Raw genomic sequence first — 16,059 nt, 5'->3', positions numbered from 1 at the left:
TTGGTCAAAATCAGCAGTGTTTATCCTGTTTTTCTTATTATATATTTGCAATTTGTAGCAGCTTTTAACCACATCTCTAATCCCGACTGTAACTTAAAGTTAAACAAAATGTTTCTGTGAAAGGGAGGCACATTAGTCTTGATGATAAGAAGTGAAGCCAGGCCTCAGCACTCATGCTGCTTGTGATAGTGTTTAATGTTTAACTGCCCTGCCCTCATAAGAGGGAGGAGGAAATTTGTGGGAGTTGCATGTTGGCTAATACTTTGCTCAGACTGAGGTGAAACCACCCGACTCTGGACTAGGATCTGTGAGGACTCTTGGGGATCCCAGATGATCATCCAAAATGAGAGGAGATCGACTAGGCTTGGGGCCACACACTGGACTTCAAGGTTAAGACACTGACTATTTAGAACAAAATAGAAAGTACAGATGAGTCCTCATGTTTTCTGCTGTGGAATTTCATGAAATAATACACCCACTGTAGTCTTCAGTCTTCAGTATATACTGTTTTATCGGAAGATTGCTCACCTCTGGATCGTGGCTCTGATCACAGCGACTGCGCTCACCACAGCTGATAAGCTAAGGGACAAATCAATACCTGGAAAATCTGAGCTTACCACTCTAACCATGAGTGAGGAAATGGAGAACCCAGATGAGAAAGACTGGAGTGAACTTGAACCCAACTATCCTGTCAAAATCGTACTCACGGTCTTTTATAGCCTCATCCTGGTGACAGGTATTGTGGGTAATTCCATCACTATCAGAGTGACACAAGTGCTGAAGCAAAATGGCTACCTGCAGAAGAATGTGACAGGCCACATGGTTAGCCTGGCGTGCTCTGACTTGTTGGTTCTCTTCATCGGCATGCCAGTTGAGCTCTACAGTGCCATCTGGTTCCCATTCACATCCGCATCAGGCAACGCTTACTGTAAGATCTACAACTTCTTGTTTGAGGCTTGCAGCTATGCTACCATCCTCAATGTAGCCACGCTTAGCTTTGAGCGCTATGTGGCTATCTGCCACCCATTTCGCTTCAAAGCCTTGGGTGGGAAACGTACCTCTGCCCTCATTGCCTTTGCCTGGCTAGTGTCTGTGCTTGTGGCCCTGCCATTGCTGGTTGCCACAGGAACGCAGGGCCACATTCCGTTCCTAGCAGATACACCTGTCCAAAATTTGACTTTCTGCACCAATCTGAGGGAGCGCTGGGTGATGTACAGGGTCAGCATCTTTGTGGCTTTCATCGTGTACATGATCGTGTTGATCTGCGTGGCCTTCATGTGTCATGCTATGATCCTGGTCCTGCAGAAACCTTTGGGTTCCTTGGATGGAGGCATAAATGTAACCCAAAGACCACCTAAACATGGAAGTTCCAAGGTCAAGATGGCCAGGAAGCAGACCATCATTTTTCTTGGTAGGTTGTTGCTTTATTATCATAAAAAGAAATGTTGTTCCACCCACTGTGTCTCATCAAAGAAATGATTTTAGAACTCTGTTGCAGTATTAATACGCTTTGGGATCTGAGTGTCCACGTAACAGCAGAAATCTCTGAAAAGTGTTAACAGAAATGTTGGTAAGTGATATTTTTGGGCCATTGTGCATGGTGTTGTGTCTATGTGATGTTGTTTTACTACCATCGCTGCCTGTAATGTATGGACATGTCAGACAGCCTCTTCATCTGTTTATAGCAGTGAAAAAAGCACCTTGACTCTGTGCCACAAGTGGAAGTGATAAAGACAAGTCTAGGTTATGTTTCCAATGTTATGACAATTCAAATGATTGATTTCCTAGACACTCACATACACAAACACATACACACACAGCTTTTGTTTAGGGCGTGTTCTTGAACTAAAAGAAACAGTGAAGATAAACCATTTTGTGATTGCAACTATTTCTTGTTAGCAGCTGACCAGTCAAAATGTGGTGATACAGAACAATAGCTACTGAAAATATGACAGCATGGGTGACACAAGTTTGTTAAGGTAGCCCCTATTTACAATGTTGAAGGGCTCCATGCTCATGTTTTAACTCAGAAGATTCAAATAAAATTACTCAGCTAAAGTTTAGTTTCAAAAACAACAAAAAATGCTGCGTTTAAATCCCCAAGAGGACAAAAAAAGAGAGAAACCCCACAAAAGCCGTCACAGAGAAGGGCAGTCGGGTGTGCAAAGGGTGTCCTGAGGCCAATAGTTGGCCTCAGGAAAACTCCGATAAAATTGTAATAACAAAATTTACAGAATAAACGGTATGTGAGCACTGGGGTGGACATCCTGAGCACATGAGCGCCGTCTTGGTCCACTGGACATCAAGTAGAATTGGACATGAGAAGGGAGGGACTCACAGATGTTAACACATGCTCATATGCCCCATGACAGACAGGCTGAAATTAAAAGAGGTAAGAGACACTCCAAAACATACAGCAGAACTCCCCAAGTGCCTTAATCATACAGCAAACCAGTCACAGACAGTGACCACATGAATAAACAGCACACTGATAGAAAACAGGGCACAAAGGAACTAAATTCCAGGAACTGTAGAAGGAAGCAGTTTAATATAAACGTTCTTTTATTCCCTGTATAAAAGCAGTTTTTTAAACAATGGATTAAGAAAGACATTTTCTCTTGCTTATGCAACATGTAAAATCTTTAAAGGTGCTATATGTAAGTTTTTGCTATCACTACATAACCATTGTTAGCATTAACAGGTGTGTACTTACCATAAGCTTCAGCCATCATTGCATTTACAAGACAAGAGGTTAGAATATGCCCTCTGGCCCAATGAGACAGTCCCTCTCAGCTCCATGGACCATTTTAGTGTCTTTCAGCTCATTGTTTTGGTTTTTTGACCTGCAACTTTACTGTTTTGGTTCACTCTCACTGCTCTCATCAACCGTGTTTTCAGAGGCAGCACGCAGTGGTTGTCAAAGAAAAATCTCTGATGAATACCAATGATCCTCAGTGTCTGCTGGATGTGTAAATAGGCAGTTGCTCACTATACCCACTTTATACAGCTTGTTTTGCTGCCCGTGAAAAAAAAAAATCAAATAATTTATCTCTAATTTTGCACCTATTTTTTAAAGGGAAGAAACTTATATAAAAGAAATAATGAAAGATATCAAAAAAGCTTAAGTAATCTGCAAGGTGTTCATTTTTAAAAAGCATCATTCCAGGTTTGTGTAGAAATTGTAATTAAAAGTCCCCCCCCCAAAAAAACCCTAAAAAAAAAGGCTTTTAACAGTATAATATACTAAATTTTCTTAAGTGTACATTTACACCCTCACAAATTAGGCTCAATGGTCTTTTAACTCTTTTCCTTCATTTTCTAAATGCATAGTGGAGTAAAACGAGCAGCCATTTTATAAAATTTGGCTCTCCTATTGCAAATGGGAAACTTTTCTGAAGAAAGCTGCTACCTCCAGCTGACAGCTAGCCAACATTTTCAAATTTGGTGGGCACATGGCAGTCAGAGTGCTGCACAGAGGCCTGTTACATATGAGGGAACAAGCAGTTGAGATATTTTTTTAATATTTTGAAAATAAACTTGCCTAAAAAGGAAGCATGTGTATTGAGGGCAACATTTAATAATGAAATGCCCTTGTTTTGGTAGAAAACAATGTGATTGTCAGATATTTTATTCCTGAGACCACAAACACACTGTTTTTCCTTTGGAAATAAAGATTAGTTTTAGTCTGTTGTGTCTATGTCGTGCCACATCTCTACATTCCAGAGCGTTTCATCACCACATGTCCTGTGTGTTTACTGACACACACACACACACACACACACACACAACCACTCTTTGTGTGAACAAAGTCACTGTAATGTCTGATCAGTTTGATATTAAGTGTAGACCAAATAATCACAAGTATCGGTCTGAATCACACTGGAATTCACGGAGTGCATTAACAGCTCAATCTCACATCTTCAGGGTGATTTTATACTGGCTATTTGTTGACAGAGTTGCAAGGTAAATGAAACAACTTGTGTTTAATAATTACTGTTGTGTCATACGTAGCTTTTCCATCTGTCAGTGGGAAGGTTTTCACTGTGGTGTAATCAGTGGGATACAAAATATGCACTTTAATATGTTGCCTTGAAAAGCAGTGTATCCTGACTACAGAAGCAATGCAAGTAAAAAAGAGGACAAAAACCCTTGGAAGTACTCTGCTTTTTAAGTAAAATGGCAAAACTCTAAAGCCCAGTATAAAAGCGCCATGTGCTTTTTAAACACTTTTTTTATTTGACACTGAAATAATTGTTGTAGCTCACATTTTCGTATCTGAAAGGTAGCTTATCAACAAGGTCAACAGTTGGAATGGAGTGTCAATCTTTGAAAATCCCCTGTCTTAAAGTAACCAAAAGTAATCTGCATATCAAATCCCAGCAGTACTTTGGACCTAGGTTTTTTTTTTTTTTTTTAAATAAGTAATAAAAGGACTTACTTTATTATTTTGCCTAATTTGCAGCTACACGGACTAGTTTCAAAGTGATCTTAAAAGTGTGACAGTGATACTACAACACACAACAGAACAATAATGATAAGACACTAATACTTTTTGTATCCAATGATATGAATAAACAGATCTCAGATCTTTCTTTTCATTTTGGGAGGTTCAACTCCGGAAGATGTTTTTCTCCATGACAAAAATCTATAGTATTCATCCTTTGCACTGTGACTGTGACTAAGCTCAAGTCCTCAGGACAGCCATGTATCAGACACCGAGAGTCGCTGAGACCTTTAATCAGCTTTATAGCGCCCTGTAGAAGAAAAACTTTCTGCCAACTACCTTACCATTTATCTTTCAGTAAGATACTGACATATCAACTCATCTAACTTAAGACAAAAGCCTGCTTTTTATTCATATAGAAAATAATTAATGAATGAGCATTATATTCCATCTACTCATTCACGCCCGTTTAATTTTTCACTGTTTCCTTGAATACAGGATTGTGTCACCCAGGTTTTGCCCAGATTCATTTACCAGTCAATCGTACATCCTCAGCAGTCTAATTATTTATTTAGTATTGGAGAACCTGTTATCTGGTGACCTCTAATAGATGAGGAGTAAGGGGTCAGAGGCATTACAACTAATGCATAAAAGGGGGTTTTATTCTTTGGTCACAATCTCTGGGAAGCTTAATTGCCTGGCAGAACATAATTGTTTCTGTCTTGCTATATGGATGTAATTCTGAACCTGCTTACACATATTCACATTAGCTTTTGTTGACCAATGAGGATGGTGACGGTTAATGAACATGATGGAAATGAAGAGGAAGGGGGTGGTGGTTATGACTATGATAATGAGGAGGAGGTTGAGGATGATGACGGTGACTATGACGTGATGATGAGCAGGAGAAAAAAGAGGAAGACAAGCGTATTTATATTGACGATGATCTTGGTTGACAGAAAGATTATAATAATGATAATGAGGAGTGGCTAAGTTGGATGAGGAACTAGTGGCAGAAAGTACATGCTGACCATACCAGTGCCACCATGTCAGTCAACGAGTGAAGAGAAGCAGCATGAAAATTATTTCTCAGAAATGGGTACAACACCAACAGCATCAGCTATGACACTCATATACAATACTTTCTTACTTAACAGATCAATGCATTAATCAATATTCGTATATTAAAAGTGGATCAGGTTACTATGTGAATGTGAAAGGGGTCACTGGTTGCGACAATCCCGCAGAGAATTATCAGCCAATTCCTCAGCTCTATGTAAGGCTTTAGCTTCTTTCAGTCCATTATTTTAGTTTTACAGCCTCTTTTGGTTCAGTCTCGGCGCTCTCATCAATACTGTTCCCCGGTAAAGCTCTGACGAACCCACTGTCCACCACCTGCCCAGCAGCCAATGGCACACTGGCAGAGTTAGCGACTAGCTGGTGAACGAGGTGAAGCATTTATCAGAGCCAGATATTTCTCTCAGGAGTTGGTGGAGACCAAAACAAGGCTAAAATGAGAGTGAATAGTAGACTTGATTAAATAGATAGAAACCTGACTTCAAATGAATGCTAATGTTGCTGTACGTCTGCTGGGTGTGTAAGTAGGCAACTGTTTGCAAATGCAAGAGCCATGACAACTTTATAAGGTGTCTATCTTTTCCTTACAGCTTGTTACTGTTGTTATTATTTTTAATACTTGAGTAATTTTTTTTATTTCAATGTCCTCTAACTTTTATGTACTGTAAATTAGAGTTTTATTGTTTGACTTTTGCTTCTAATACTTTTTGTTACTACTTAGTCTGTGAAAACAGTTGTGTAATGTCTTCAACCTCTGCTGCATTCATTTTGACCATTCTTAAAGTAAAACAAGGAAAAAAAACAACAGTAACAATCTGTATGTTTCAAGTCCACCACCTTTATGGAAGTGTAATATTAAATCATCTGATATATTCTGGTGACACCCAGAACTGGCTGCCAGAAGGCATTATCTCACATACTTTGCAACTTCAACTTAGTAGATCACTTACAGCTGATGAAGAGTTGCACCGGTTTAATGCACTCTAGGTCTCTTATTTTTTGATATTCTCTGTTGAATACAGTGTGAATATAAATTTGCTGCAAGAAATTTAGCTGATACAGAACAAATGTTTACAGTGATTAATTCTAATGTGAGCTGTATTACAGTGTGAAAATACAATAATCACAGTTATGAGAAAGAAAAAGCAATTTATTCACCAAACAGAAAGCTGACACTGCTGTAATGAAGCATTAAACTGAAGAAGATGTTTATGCAGGTAGTTGAATTTATAGATTCCCTCAGTAATAGAAGATAATGTTTGAAGTACACGTTGGACAACTCGAGCGGAAAGTAAAGCTTAGCAAAACATAGTAACATGGGGAATACTGTGAAATGTTTTTTTGTTTCAAAGGCTGGTATAATTTATGACAATCAATCAGATTCTAGGGCAAAATACTTGAAACAGAGGAATGTTCTGGACTGGCTTGTGGCTCAACAGCTGAAAGCAATGTCTTGGGTTCAACACTGTCCTGTAACCTACGCTGCTTGTTCAGAGCTCCCAGTCTTAATATTTGACTGTGAACTGCCTAATATTGTAGAAATATCAGCAGTCATGCTAGACTGATGCTAGTTCTTGAAGAGATGAAGAGAGTTCTAAAGGCTTATTGTGGAGATACTGTGGAATAAAAGCCCTTTAGACTGGTTATATGGTCCTTGTAGTCTTTAGTTAAAAATATGTTGTCGAACTTGGTGGTTCGTGGTGCTTCTCAAAAACGCACCAAAGATAATTTGTGTACAGGGACAATTAAGCTGTCTTAGCCCAGTCCTTGTGCACACCTGCAGTATAGCATTACTCCACTGTTCCCCATTTCTGGGGAACAATGTACCTATATTTATCAGTACCTTAGTATCAGTTGGAATCAGTCAGTATTTTATTGGTAGCTGACTCATGCAACAGAATTACATTGTATCTTGCAGGCTGCCTTATGATCCACAAACGTGTAAATGTTTATAAAGTCCCTTATGTGTATTTGCAAATCACTCCATATTTTCATGGATATGATTTTACAAATAAAAAAGTGAAATATTTGTGGGTCATTGTACACGTTTGTGGTTGTCTTCTGTGGGTTACAAATAATAAAGTAAAATAAAAACTTCCATAAGAAAGAACATAGAAAAAATTCATATAAAAAAATACAAAAATAGATGATTCCATCCGAAGAACACCACACTGCATTCACATCTTCATATTCTTTCTAGTCACATGCTCGCGTGCAAAGCATATGAAATCTTTGCATATACTTCATGAAAATAACCAGGCTATATTAAATTTCCAAACCATACTGTATATTGAGAAATAATGTAGTGATATTGCAGCATCACGAAAAAGTTATATTATATTATATTATGTATATATATAAGTATATATATATATATATTGTTTTTCTGAGCTCAGAGAGCAGTAAAATTGACTGGATCTACCTAATCCATATAGTTTGGAAGAATTAAGCATGCCATGTCATTAGAGATGTGTGCTCAGGGCTGTGGATGCGGGGAAAGCTGAAGGCCATGATGGAATACTAGGATGGGTTCTCACAGACTGCGCCAGCCCACTTGCACTGAAACTTACACCCACTATTATGAAGTTATTTGAAAGACTGATCTTAAAGCACATCAGAAGCAGTCTCCCACCCACCCTCGACCAGCACCAGTTTGTTTACAGACCAAACAGGTCAACAAAAGATGCCATCGCCACCGCTTTCACACCGCACTGATGCACCTTGAACAACCAGGGACCTATGCAAGGTTGCTATTCATAGAGTATAGCTCTGCCTTAATACAATAGTCCCCAGCAGAATGGTCAGCAAACTAGCTGGCCAAGGCCTCTCTCAGCCCATCTGCTGGTGGATTAAGGACTTCCTAATTAACCTACCCCTAACTGTCAAACTTGTCCCCCATCCTCAAACTCAGCACTGGCACCCCGCAAGGCTGTATGCTGACTCCACTCCTTTACGGCTTTTGCACCCATGACTGCATAAACAACCATCCCACAAACACCATTATAAAGTTTTCAGACGACAAAACTGGGATTGGTCTCATCACAGCATGGTGCTTTGAGAATAATCTGGCACTAAACACCTGAAAAAGAACTAACAATCTATTTCAGGAGGAAATAAGGATATAGCCCCTCTCCTTATCAGCGGGGACAGTGTGGAAAGGGTTCCCAACTTTAAATTCCTGGGAACCCACATCTCTGAGGACCTCTCCTGGACCCTTTGGTGTTTTGTTTTTATTCAGTAGATAATCCTTCATTAGGTTTAAAGCATATTAAAGGGTTATTCCAAATTGTATAGTGAAAGCAGATGTTTTTGGAGTGACTAAAACTTGATGGATTTTTAATCAGGTAATATTTAATGACATTCTTCCATGTGTAATAGTCTTTTATGGAAACAGTTTTCTTCTGCTTTTTGTCAGTAGGAATTGTGTGGGATGTTCGCTGTACACGCTCCATCTACACACCCTTTCCCTCAAGGTTTTTTGCTTTACTTTTAACGAACAGACTAGAATTTTGATGCTTGTATAAATATTGATGATATAGAGTGGATTGTGTTTTTCTTATACTTGAGATACTGGTGTACTATTTAAATCTTTATTGTACCCAGATCTGAAGTAATTGAAGTGATTGCAAAATAATCAAGATGTTTTTAGTCTAACAGAACCAACTGGTTACCTGATTATGATTTCCTGAGAACGACATGGCCATGATCTAATCCCCTCACCTGCCTTCTTCTCCAGCATTATCATGTCTATCATAACTACTTCAAAAGTCATAACAGCTCAGTCCCCATAAACAAAAACTCAAGCACCAAAACACTGTGAACTGGACTTCAACATCTTCATAATGGAGTATTACATTTTACTGAATATTACCACGGGGGTCGTGACATAGTCTGCTGGCATCTACAGTATTCTCTCACCTCCTTATTGACTGCTATTTACTCTGCTGCAAAAATGATCTGAGTTTGAGTTTGAATATGAATTGAAATGTTTCTTGCAGTTGGCAGACAGAAAGGACTTGCTGCAGATTGCATTGAGTTCCACTCTGATGCACACTTGAAAGCAGTCGTTCCAGTTGTAAGCACCGATGTCAGTTATCTCTCAAGGTGCCGTGTTCCTGCCACCACTCGAGTTTACATTGAGATAACTTTTAATCCTGGTTGGGCTCTGCGACTATGGAAAGTAATTAAAAGCAGAGAATATCTTTGTTAAGTGGCCCACCTGTCACGTCCAGGACAGAAGGTTAATTGCTCTAGATTCCTTTTTTTCAATCACTGTGAGCCAGCATTTGTGAAATGAATATTAATTCTGCTTTGCTACCTTCAGCCTTTGACCTGTAACCTTTGACTTTTGCAGGCCATTTGTGATTGGAGCAATCACTCAGGCTGAAGAGATACGAAAAAGAAGGGGTGCTCGGACACTTGAGAAAAATACCAAAGCAGAGAGTGCTATTGTTATTCCTCAGTACTTTTTATTGAAAATATGTGCCTTCACCTGTGTTATCACGATTGAGTATCAAACAACACATAAAATGATCTGGAGAGCTGAAGAATGCTATATGCTTTGTAACACAAGTTAAATAGATACTACTGTATCACATGAAACTTTGTAGTGTGTGTGTGAATATACCATTTAGCTTCAGACTGGAGTGAAATGCAGAACAACAGCTCTTCAATCCTGCATAATTACTCAGTTATTTAAAGTACAGTTGACTGCTGGTACACAACATTTTTGTGCAGTCCTGCTCCAACAACTACATTTAATAATCTTTTGTGTTTGATCCATGTGTCAGACACCAGACACACAGTACTTCACACAGATCCAAACACAGAATAATTGGCTAAAATTATTTGACATCTTGAAAACTTCTTTAAAAGTGGACTCTTGAATTTACACACTTGTGAGATCAGTTGATGTGTTGCTACGTACATAAAGTACATACATTTTTATTTCCCCTTTCAGACAAAATGTTCTTCTATTTCAAAGAGAGATCAACTGGAGGTGTATAACAGTATTTATTGAGGTTAGCAACAAGGAAAGACTGTGGTGATTAGACTCCATCAATGTGAAGCATCTTCATATGTAGACAGGAGATAAGACAAGATCCCCCAGTGTCACACCCCGATTGTGGTGGAGTAAAACTAGCAAGTAGTTGATCGAAAGCTGAATCAGCTGAATCTGGACATCCTGGAGGTTATAGTGGTAATACTTGGAGTCTGAAACCGTGCTGTTCCTGTGCTTTTTTCCTCTTCCCTCACCTGGCTGTATGGAGGTCAAAGTGGAAATTATTAATAAAAGCTCAACCGACTTTAAGATACTCAGCAACCAATTAAGTTTCATTCTTATCCAGAGATAACCTTGTTTATGCTTGTGTGAGTGCATCACATGAAAGACATGTACAAGGGGGAGCTCCGAAATTAGAAAGCTCAAACAAGGCTCATCGTTTATTAGTCATGCAGGGTCAAATCTTTGTAAAAAAAAAAAAAAAAGGCCCTGATACCAATGTCACTAAAAGAATTCTGGAAAACACAGAAAATCCCTTAGCATTATTAGAGGAAGGGTGGTTGAATGCCGGAAATGCTAGGAAATAAAAGTTAAACCTTGAAACCAAACATAATAAACTGATGCCATCTAACAGTGGAAGAGAATCTCAGCGTGTCTTTTTCTTTAAAGAGGACTGCTAACTTTCTTGGTCTTGCATTGTCTGAACTGCTCCCATCAGCAAATTTCCACCTATCTGCAAGCACAAGGCCATACAAGACTGGGTCTGGCCATTTTGGTGTGCTTGTTTAGATTAGGGTTTGTATTTTTCTTGTAATGGAGTAGTTTTACATTGCTGTATTGGTATTTTTACCTTAATAAAAGGATCTGAATACTTCCACCACTGCATGCTTGCCATTCTGATTCATATCCTCTAGCAGCTATCGTAGCATCATTATCTAGCATTAGATTTATTGCTGCTTAGCTAGCTAGCTGCTACAAATCTACACACAAAACCGCATTTTAATGTTAACATAAGATGACATGCCTCTATATCAGTCTTTCTTTTCCTCCTCCTCTTTTATCAGTTTTTGTTCTTGCACACATGAAGGCTTGGACCTTTTCATTATGAAATAATTTGAGCTAATAATAATTGATTCCCTGGTGGACTGTTTATGCTGCTTGGGTGGTCTCTTTCAAACTCTTTTACTATGAAATATAAAATAAACCTCGGGGAGGATTTGTTGAGGCTCTTTGGGCAGGTTGATGAATGTGCCTCACCTTCCTCGTCTCCAACCATCCCTTGTCTCCCAGCATCTACTTTGCACTGAGTGACAGTTGCATAGTTTAGTAATAGGCTCCAGAGCCCTTAGGCAGCTTGGCAGGCTTCATAGCTAAAGGCAAGCCCTCCTGTGAGTGACAGTCTGCACTCACCAAGCCGCCTGGGAGACAATCCTGCTGATGGCTGAGAGGATGACTGTGTAGCTTCATGGTGTGTCAGTGCTCAGAGGGGAAATGACAGGCTATACTGTGTGGGAGTGTTTATTTATCCGCTTTATACACCAAACTTTACAGTACCACAAACACCTATATACTTCAGCACGCCACCACTTGGCACTAACTGCAGGGATTGAGTGATGTTTGGATGAAGTGGTCAGTTCCAAATCTTATTCTAATAGCTTTTTTGCAACTTTGGGCCAATGGAACAAGCTGTTCACACAACATAAATGAATTATCACCTTATAATTTAGTTGTGAATAGCTGCTTCCATAATCACCAATATTAAGTCCAGTATTCACTGTCCATTTAGCTCTGTTTTGGTCTTCATCAACTCCTGAGGGCAACAGTGTTTTAGCTCCTGAATGCTCCACTATCTTTGTCTGTCTGCTGTCTGTTGATGGACAGGTAACAACTTTTTTTTATGTTGAAAACAGCTTCCTGCCCTGTCTGGTAACAAGGTTACTGAGGGTGGTGACGCAGAACCAAATGAAGATTTACAGGCTGTAAAACCAAAACAATTAGCTGAAAGATGCTAAAGTACTCGAAAGAGCTGCGGGGAACTGCAGTCAGGTAATGCTTCTGAATGGGTCTTCCACTATGTGCAGCTGTTTTCACATTACACATAGTCAATTTATTTATTTATTTAATATAAAAATATTGATTAGAGCAGCTTTGATATTTATAAAATGTTAACACTGATTGAGTTAGAACTTGATAAGGCTATATTAAAATTAACAATGAAATATATATGATATCCTGATGTTACTTATTGATGATAAAATCAACAGGTTGTTCCATTGTACATTTTCTGTGGCTTTCTTACTACAAGTGAGCTCTTTCAATATATACAATCATTTGATCCATTGTTCATATAACAAGACTAGGTCAAAACCTAGTATGTGGCTCAACTGCCCTTTATCTGTTTGCTTCTCTCCTACTGTCTGTGCTCACATATACAGTAATTTAACACAGCTGAATTCCCAATAAAGCTGTTCTCATATACAGGTTTTTCTCTTTTTCTATTGTCAGACAACAGAACAAATATGAAATACTGACTGACATCGGCCCACTGAGACTACATGTTAACGAGCAGTCACTTCCAAGCCATTTCCAAGCTGCTGCTCTACACTGCTGAAATCCTGATTTTAGAACCGCAACGTCATATGACAAAATCACCACACACTTAAGTCAAAGACAACGGCTCTGCTGTAATGTTGGCTATATTTATAAAATATTATATTAATAAAATACTGGCAACTGTCTTCCATGGAAAGTAGCGAAGGTTTGTCAAAAAGTCACTACATTTGTCTCTAGGTGCTTTTGTGAGGAAAAGTCAGCAAATGGGTGTGAAAAGTTCGTAAATCTAGCGACAAAGGCGCTAAGATGGCGATACTGCCTATAAACAGCCCCCCTGATGATGTAATAGAAACTGTTTGCACTGATTCATTTTGAAAGAGCAACGACCCAATGGGGAACCCCCCACCCTTGGCTGGCCAACCAACAGTGTAATGTCAGCACACAGTCATGCGGTATCTGGCTGACCAGTAATGTAACTCACTCACTCACTCTGACTCACTCACTCATGGACATTTGTGTTTATATGGCTGGCACCACTGTTGCAGTCCAGCCAAAAATATTGACTAACTCAGCTTTAAAGTTTTGGACCAGCTGAATATACTTCTGGTAATCACATTTTCACATTTTCACTAACTAAACAGTTATTACTAATATTCGTATGTTATTCACCTCATTTAACCTCTCACTGTTTTTTAAGAACAGATATCAATTGATGTTTTACGGGTGAAGTTTAAATTTATGAAACGATCCTTCATTTGGAGTAGAGGCTTCAGTAATGCTCCCAGCCCTCCATCACTAAACGCTTGAGAAGAGATTAGATGTGTGACTTACTGGTGTGCCTGCACCCACTCGCAGCGGCTAACTCACACTGTGGGAGACTCTTTAGGCCCATACTTTCTCTAATTACAGTGTTAAATATTTCATGATATACTGAGGCATTTTATGACACATTCATAACACTGTTTTGTCATCAGGACAGCAGATAGAGAATGCCCCAGTCTCAAACCTCAGGTCTAGAGAGATGTAGGCCCACTCTAGATAAAATTCGAATCTGTGATCACTAAATAAATAAGTTAAAAATGTATTTCTAGATCAGTTGAAATTAAATTTCTGCCAATTGGTACGAGAATGATGATTATAAACACAACAGAACAAAACACTGCACATCTTCAACATCAAGGTTTTTACACTGTCCTTTAGGAGCTGTAGTCAAGAACATCTAAGTCTGGTTCAGGTCAATTTCAATCCAAAGAATTGGACAAAAATCCTTATTAGCATAGAATGATAGCATCTATCAATTTGTTTGTTTTATAATAAGATATTGATTAACATACAGAATGTACAGCCTCACAAAAGCGTCCCTGTGAAGCCACACTTGGGCACAGCGCTGCTTTGAGACAGGAATGTCAGCCTACTAACAGGCTCAAAGTGAAAATGCTAACTTGCTGATGTTTAGCAAATATAATGTTTAATATCTTAACTAAATTATTTAGAATGTTAGCATGCTAGCATTTTCTAATTAGCACTAACCACACAGTTTAGCGGATGCTCATGGGACGGTCATTAGGTTTGCAGGTATTTTGGTCATAATCTAAAGTCTTAAACAAATACAAATTCTGACCTAGATGAAAAGTAAAATTGAAAGGAGTAAAATTCAATTTTGAGACCTTGACATCTTTCAGTAACAGATGGAAACATAATATTGATTATGTTTCCATGGGCCAAGCAGCTGCTGGTCCTTGACAGATTGCAACTTCATGGACTACTGATTTCACAACAATTAACAGTGGAAAATTTGAGTGAGAAATTAATAGCGTATAGAAGGCAAAATTTCAAGTCTTCAGATCCAAATCAGATCTGAACACAGCTGAACGACCCCTCCTCAGGGATCAATCAAAGCACACTTGAGGTTTGAAAATCGCTTTTTATTCCCAAACCAGCAGCCTTTGCAGTGTCGGATGTTGCTGAGGGTGAGGTTGTCAGGCACAAGCGTGAGCAGGTGGGGTTGGTGGAACTTTTTAATGTCCTGTGGGATGCGGTGCGTCAAGAAGCTTTGCCTCAGTCAAAACAAACTGGCATTGTTTGTCATGTTCACTCTTAAAAAGCAATTAAATGCAGTAGATGAGAGCAGAAGCTGTGCCCTGTAGGATGAATGATGATTCACACTAGCATGTTATTGTTGCTAAAGGAGAAATTCTCCACATTTGTTGTAATTTTTCTTCTGTGGCAGCAATATCTACATAATGAATTATGGTGCTGCTAGCCCACAATTATGCACCAATAGAGTATATGTATACATCCGATTTTTTATCAGTGGATGTGATATTAATGGTAATATTATTATTCTATAGAAACTTCTTGATTGGCTTATCTCATACAAAGCTAAGATACAATCGCGTAAGATAACAGGACTTTACAGTGTTACATGACTTTTGATTAGAAGATGAGCCCCGTTTTTTATTTATTGTTTTGGTTTTCCAGCTGGTGAATGTAATGAAGCATTGAGCAGTGAATGAGCTAGATATTTCCTTCAGGTATTGGAGAAGAAAACAGAGCTAAAAGGAGAGTGAGGGTTGGATTTAGATTCATCAGGTGACAGAAACACAACTCCAGCTGGATGTTATGCTGCTCTGTGTCTGCTGGATGTGTAAGTAAGCATCGTGTTAACGCAATGTGACACCTGTTAGTTTCCTGTTGTATAACATTACGACGAAGACAAGGCTGAATGTTGAATATTACTCCTACTTTCCTCTCTTTACTAAGAGCCTTTTATATTCTTTTGAATTAATGTTTTTATTCTTGAATTGGTCATGGTTATGCTACAGTCACAGCAGTTTTGTTAATATTGTCCAACAACATCACATCCCTCTCATCAGTAGACTGAACAGTAATTACCACTTTTTTTCTAGATGATTTTCTAACGAAACAATCGTAAAACTGAAGCTGTGAACAGTGGTTGGCTGGATGAAATTAAGATGAATTC

The 16,059-nt window shown here is 38.8% G+C and overlaps 1 protein-coding gene across 1 annotated transcript in view; it reads left to right on the top strand.

Moving 5' to 3' along the window:
• Positions 1-277: 277 nt before the first annotated feature.
• The window catches only part of gpr39 (G protein-coupled receptor 39), a 32,371-nt gene continuing 16,589 nt past the window's right edge, over positions 278-16,059 (top strand). The window contains exon 1 of the mRNA XM_040149384.1: positions 278-1,411. Coding sequence (XP_040005318.1) covers positions 628-1,411 — 784 coding nt within the window. The 5' untranslated portion in view covers positions 278-627. The remainder of the gene's footprint in view (positions 1,412-16,059) is intronic.

The sequence above is a fragment of the Xiphias gladius genome, chromosome 16, assembly GCF_016859285.1.
Source record: "Xiphias gladius isolate SHS-SW01 ecotype Sanya breed wild chromosome 16, ASM1685928v1, whole genome shotgun sequence".
Taxonomy (NCBI): domain Eukaryota; kingdom Metazoa; phylum Chordata; class Actinopteri; order Istiophoriformes; family Xiphiidae; genus Xiphias; species Xiphias gladius.
Note: the sequence above shows the minus strand (reverse complement) of the source record. Positions and strands in the feature narration are given on the sequence as shown.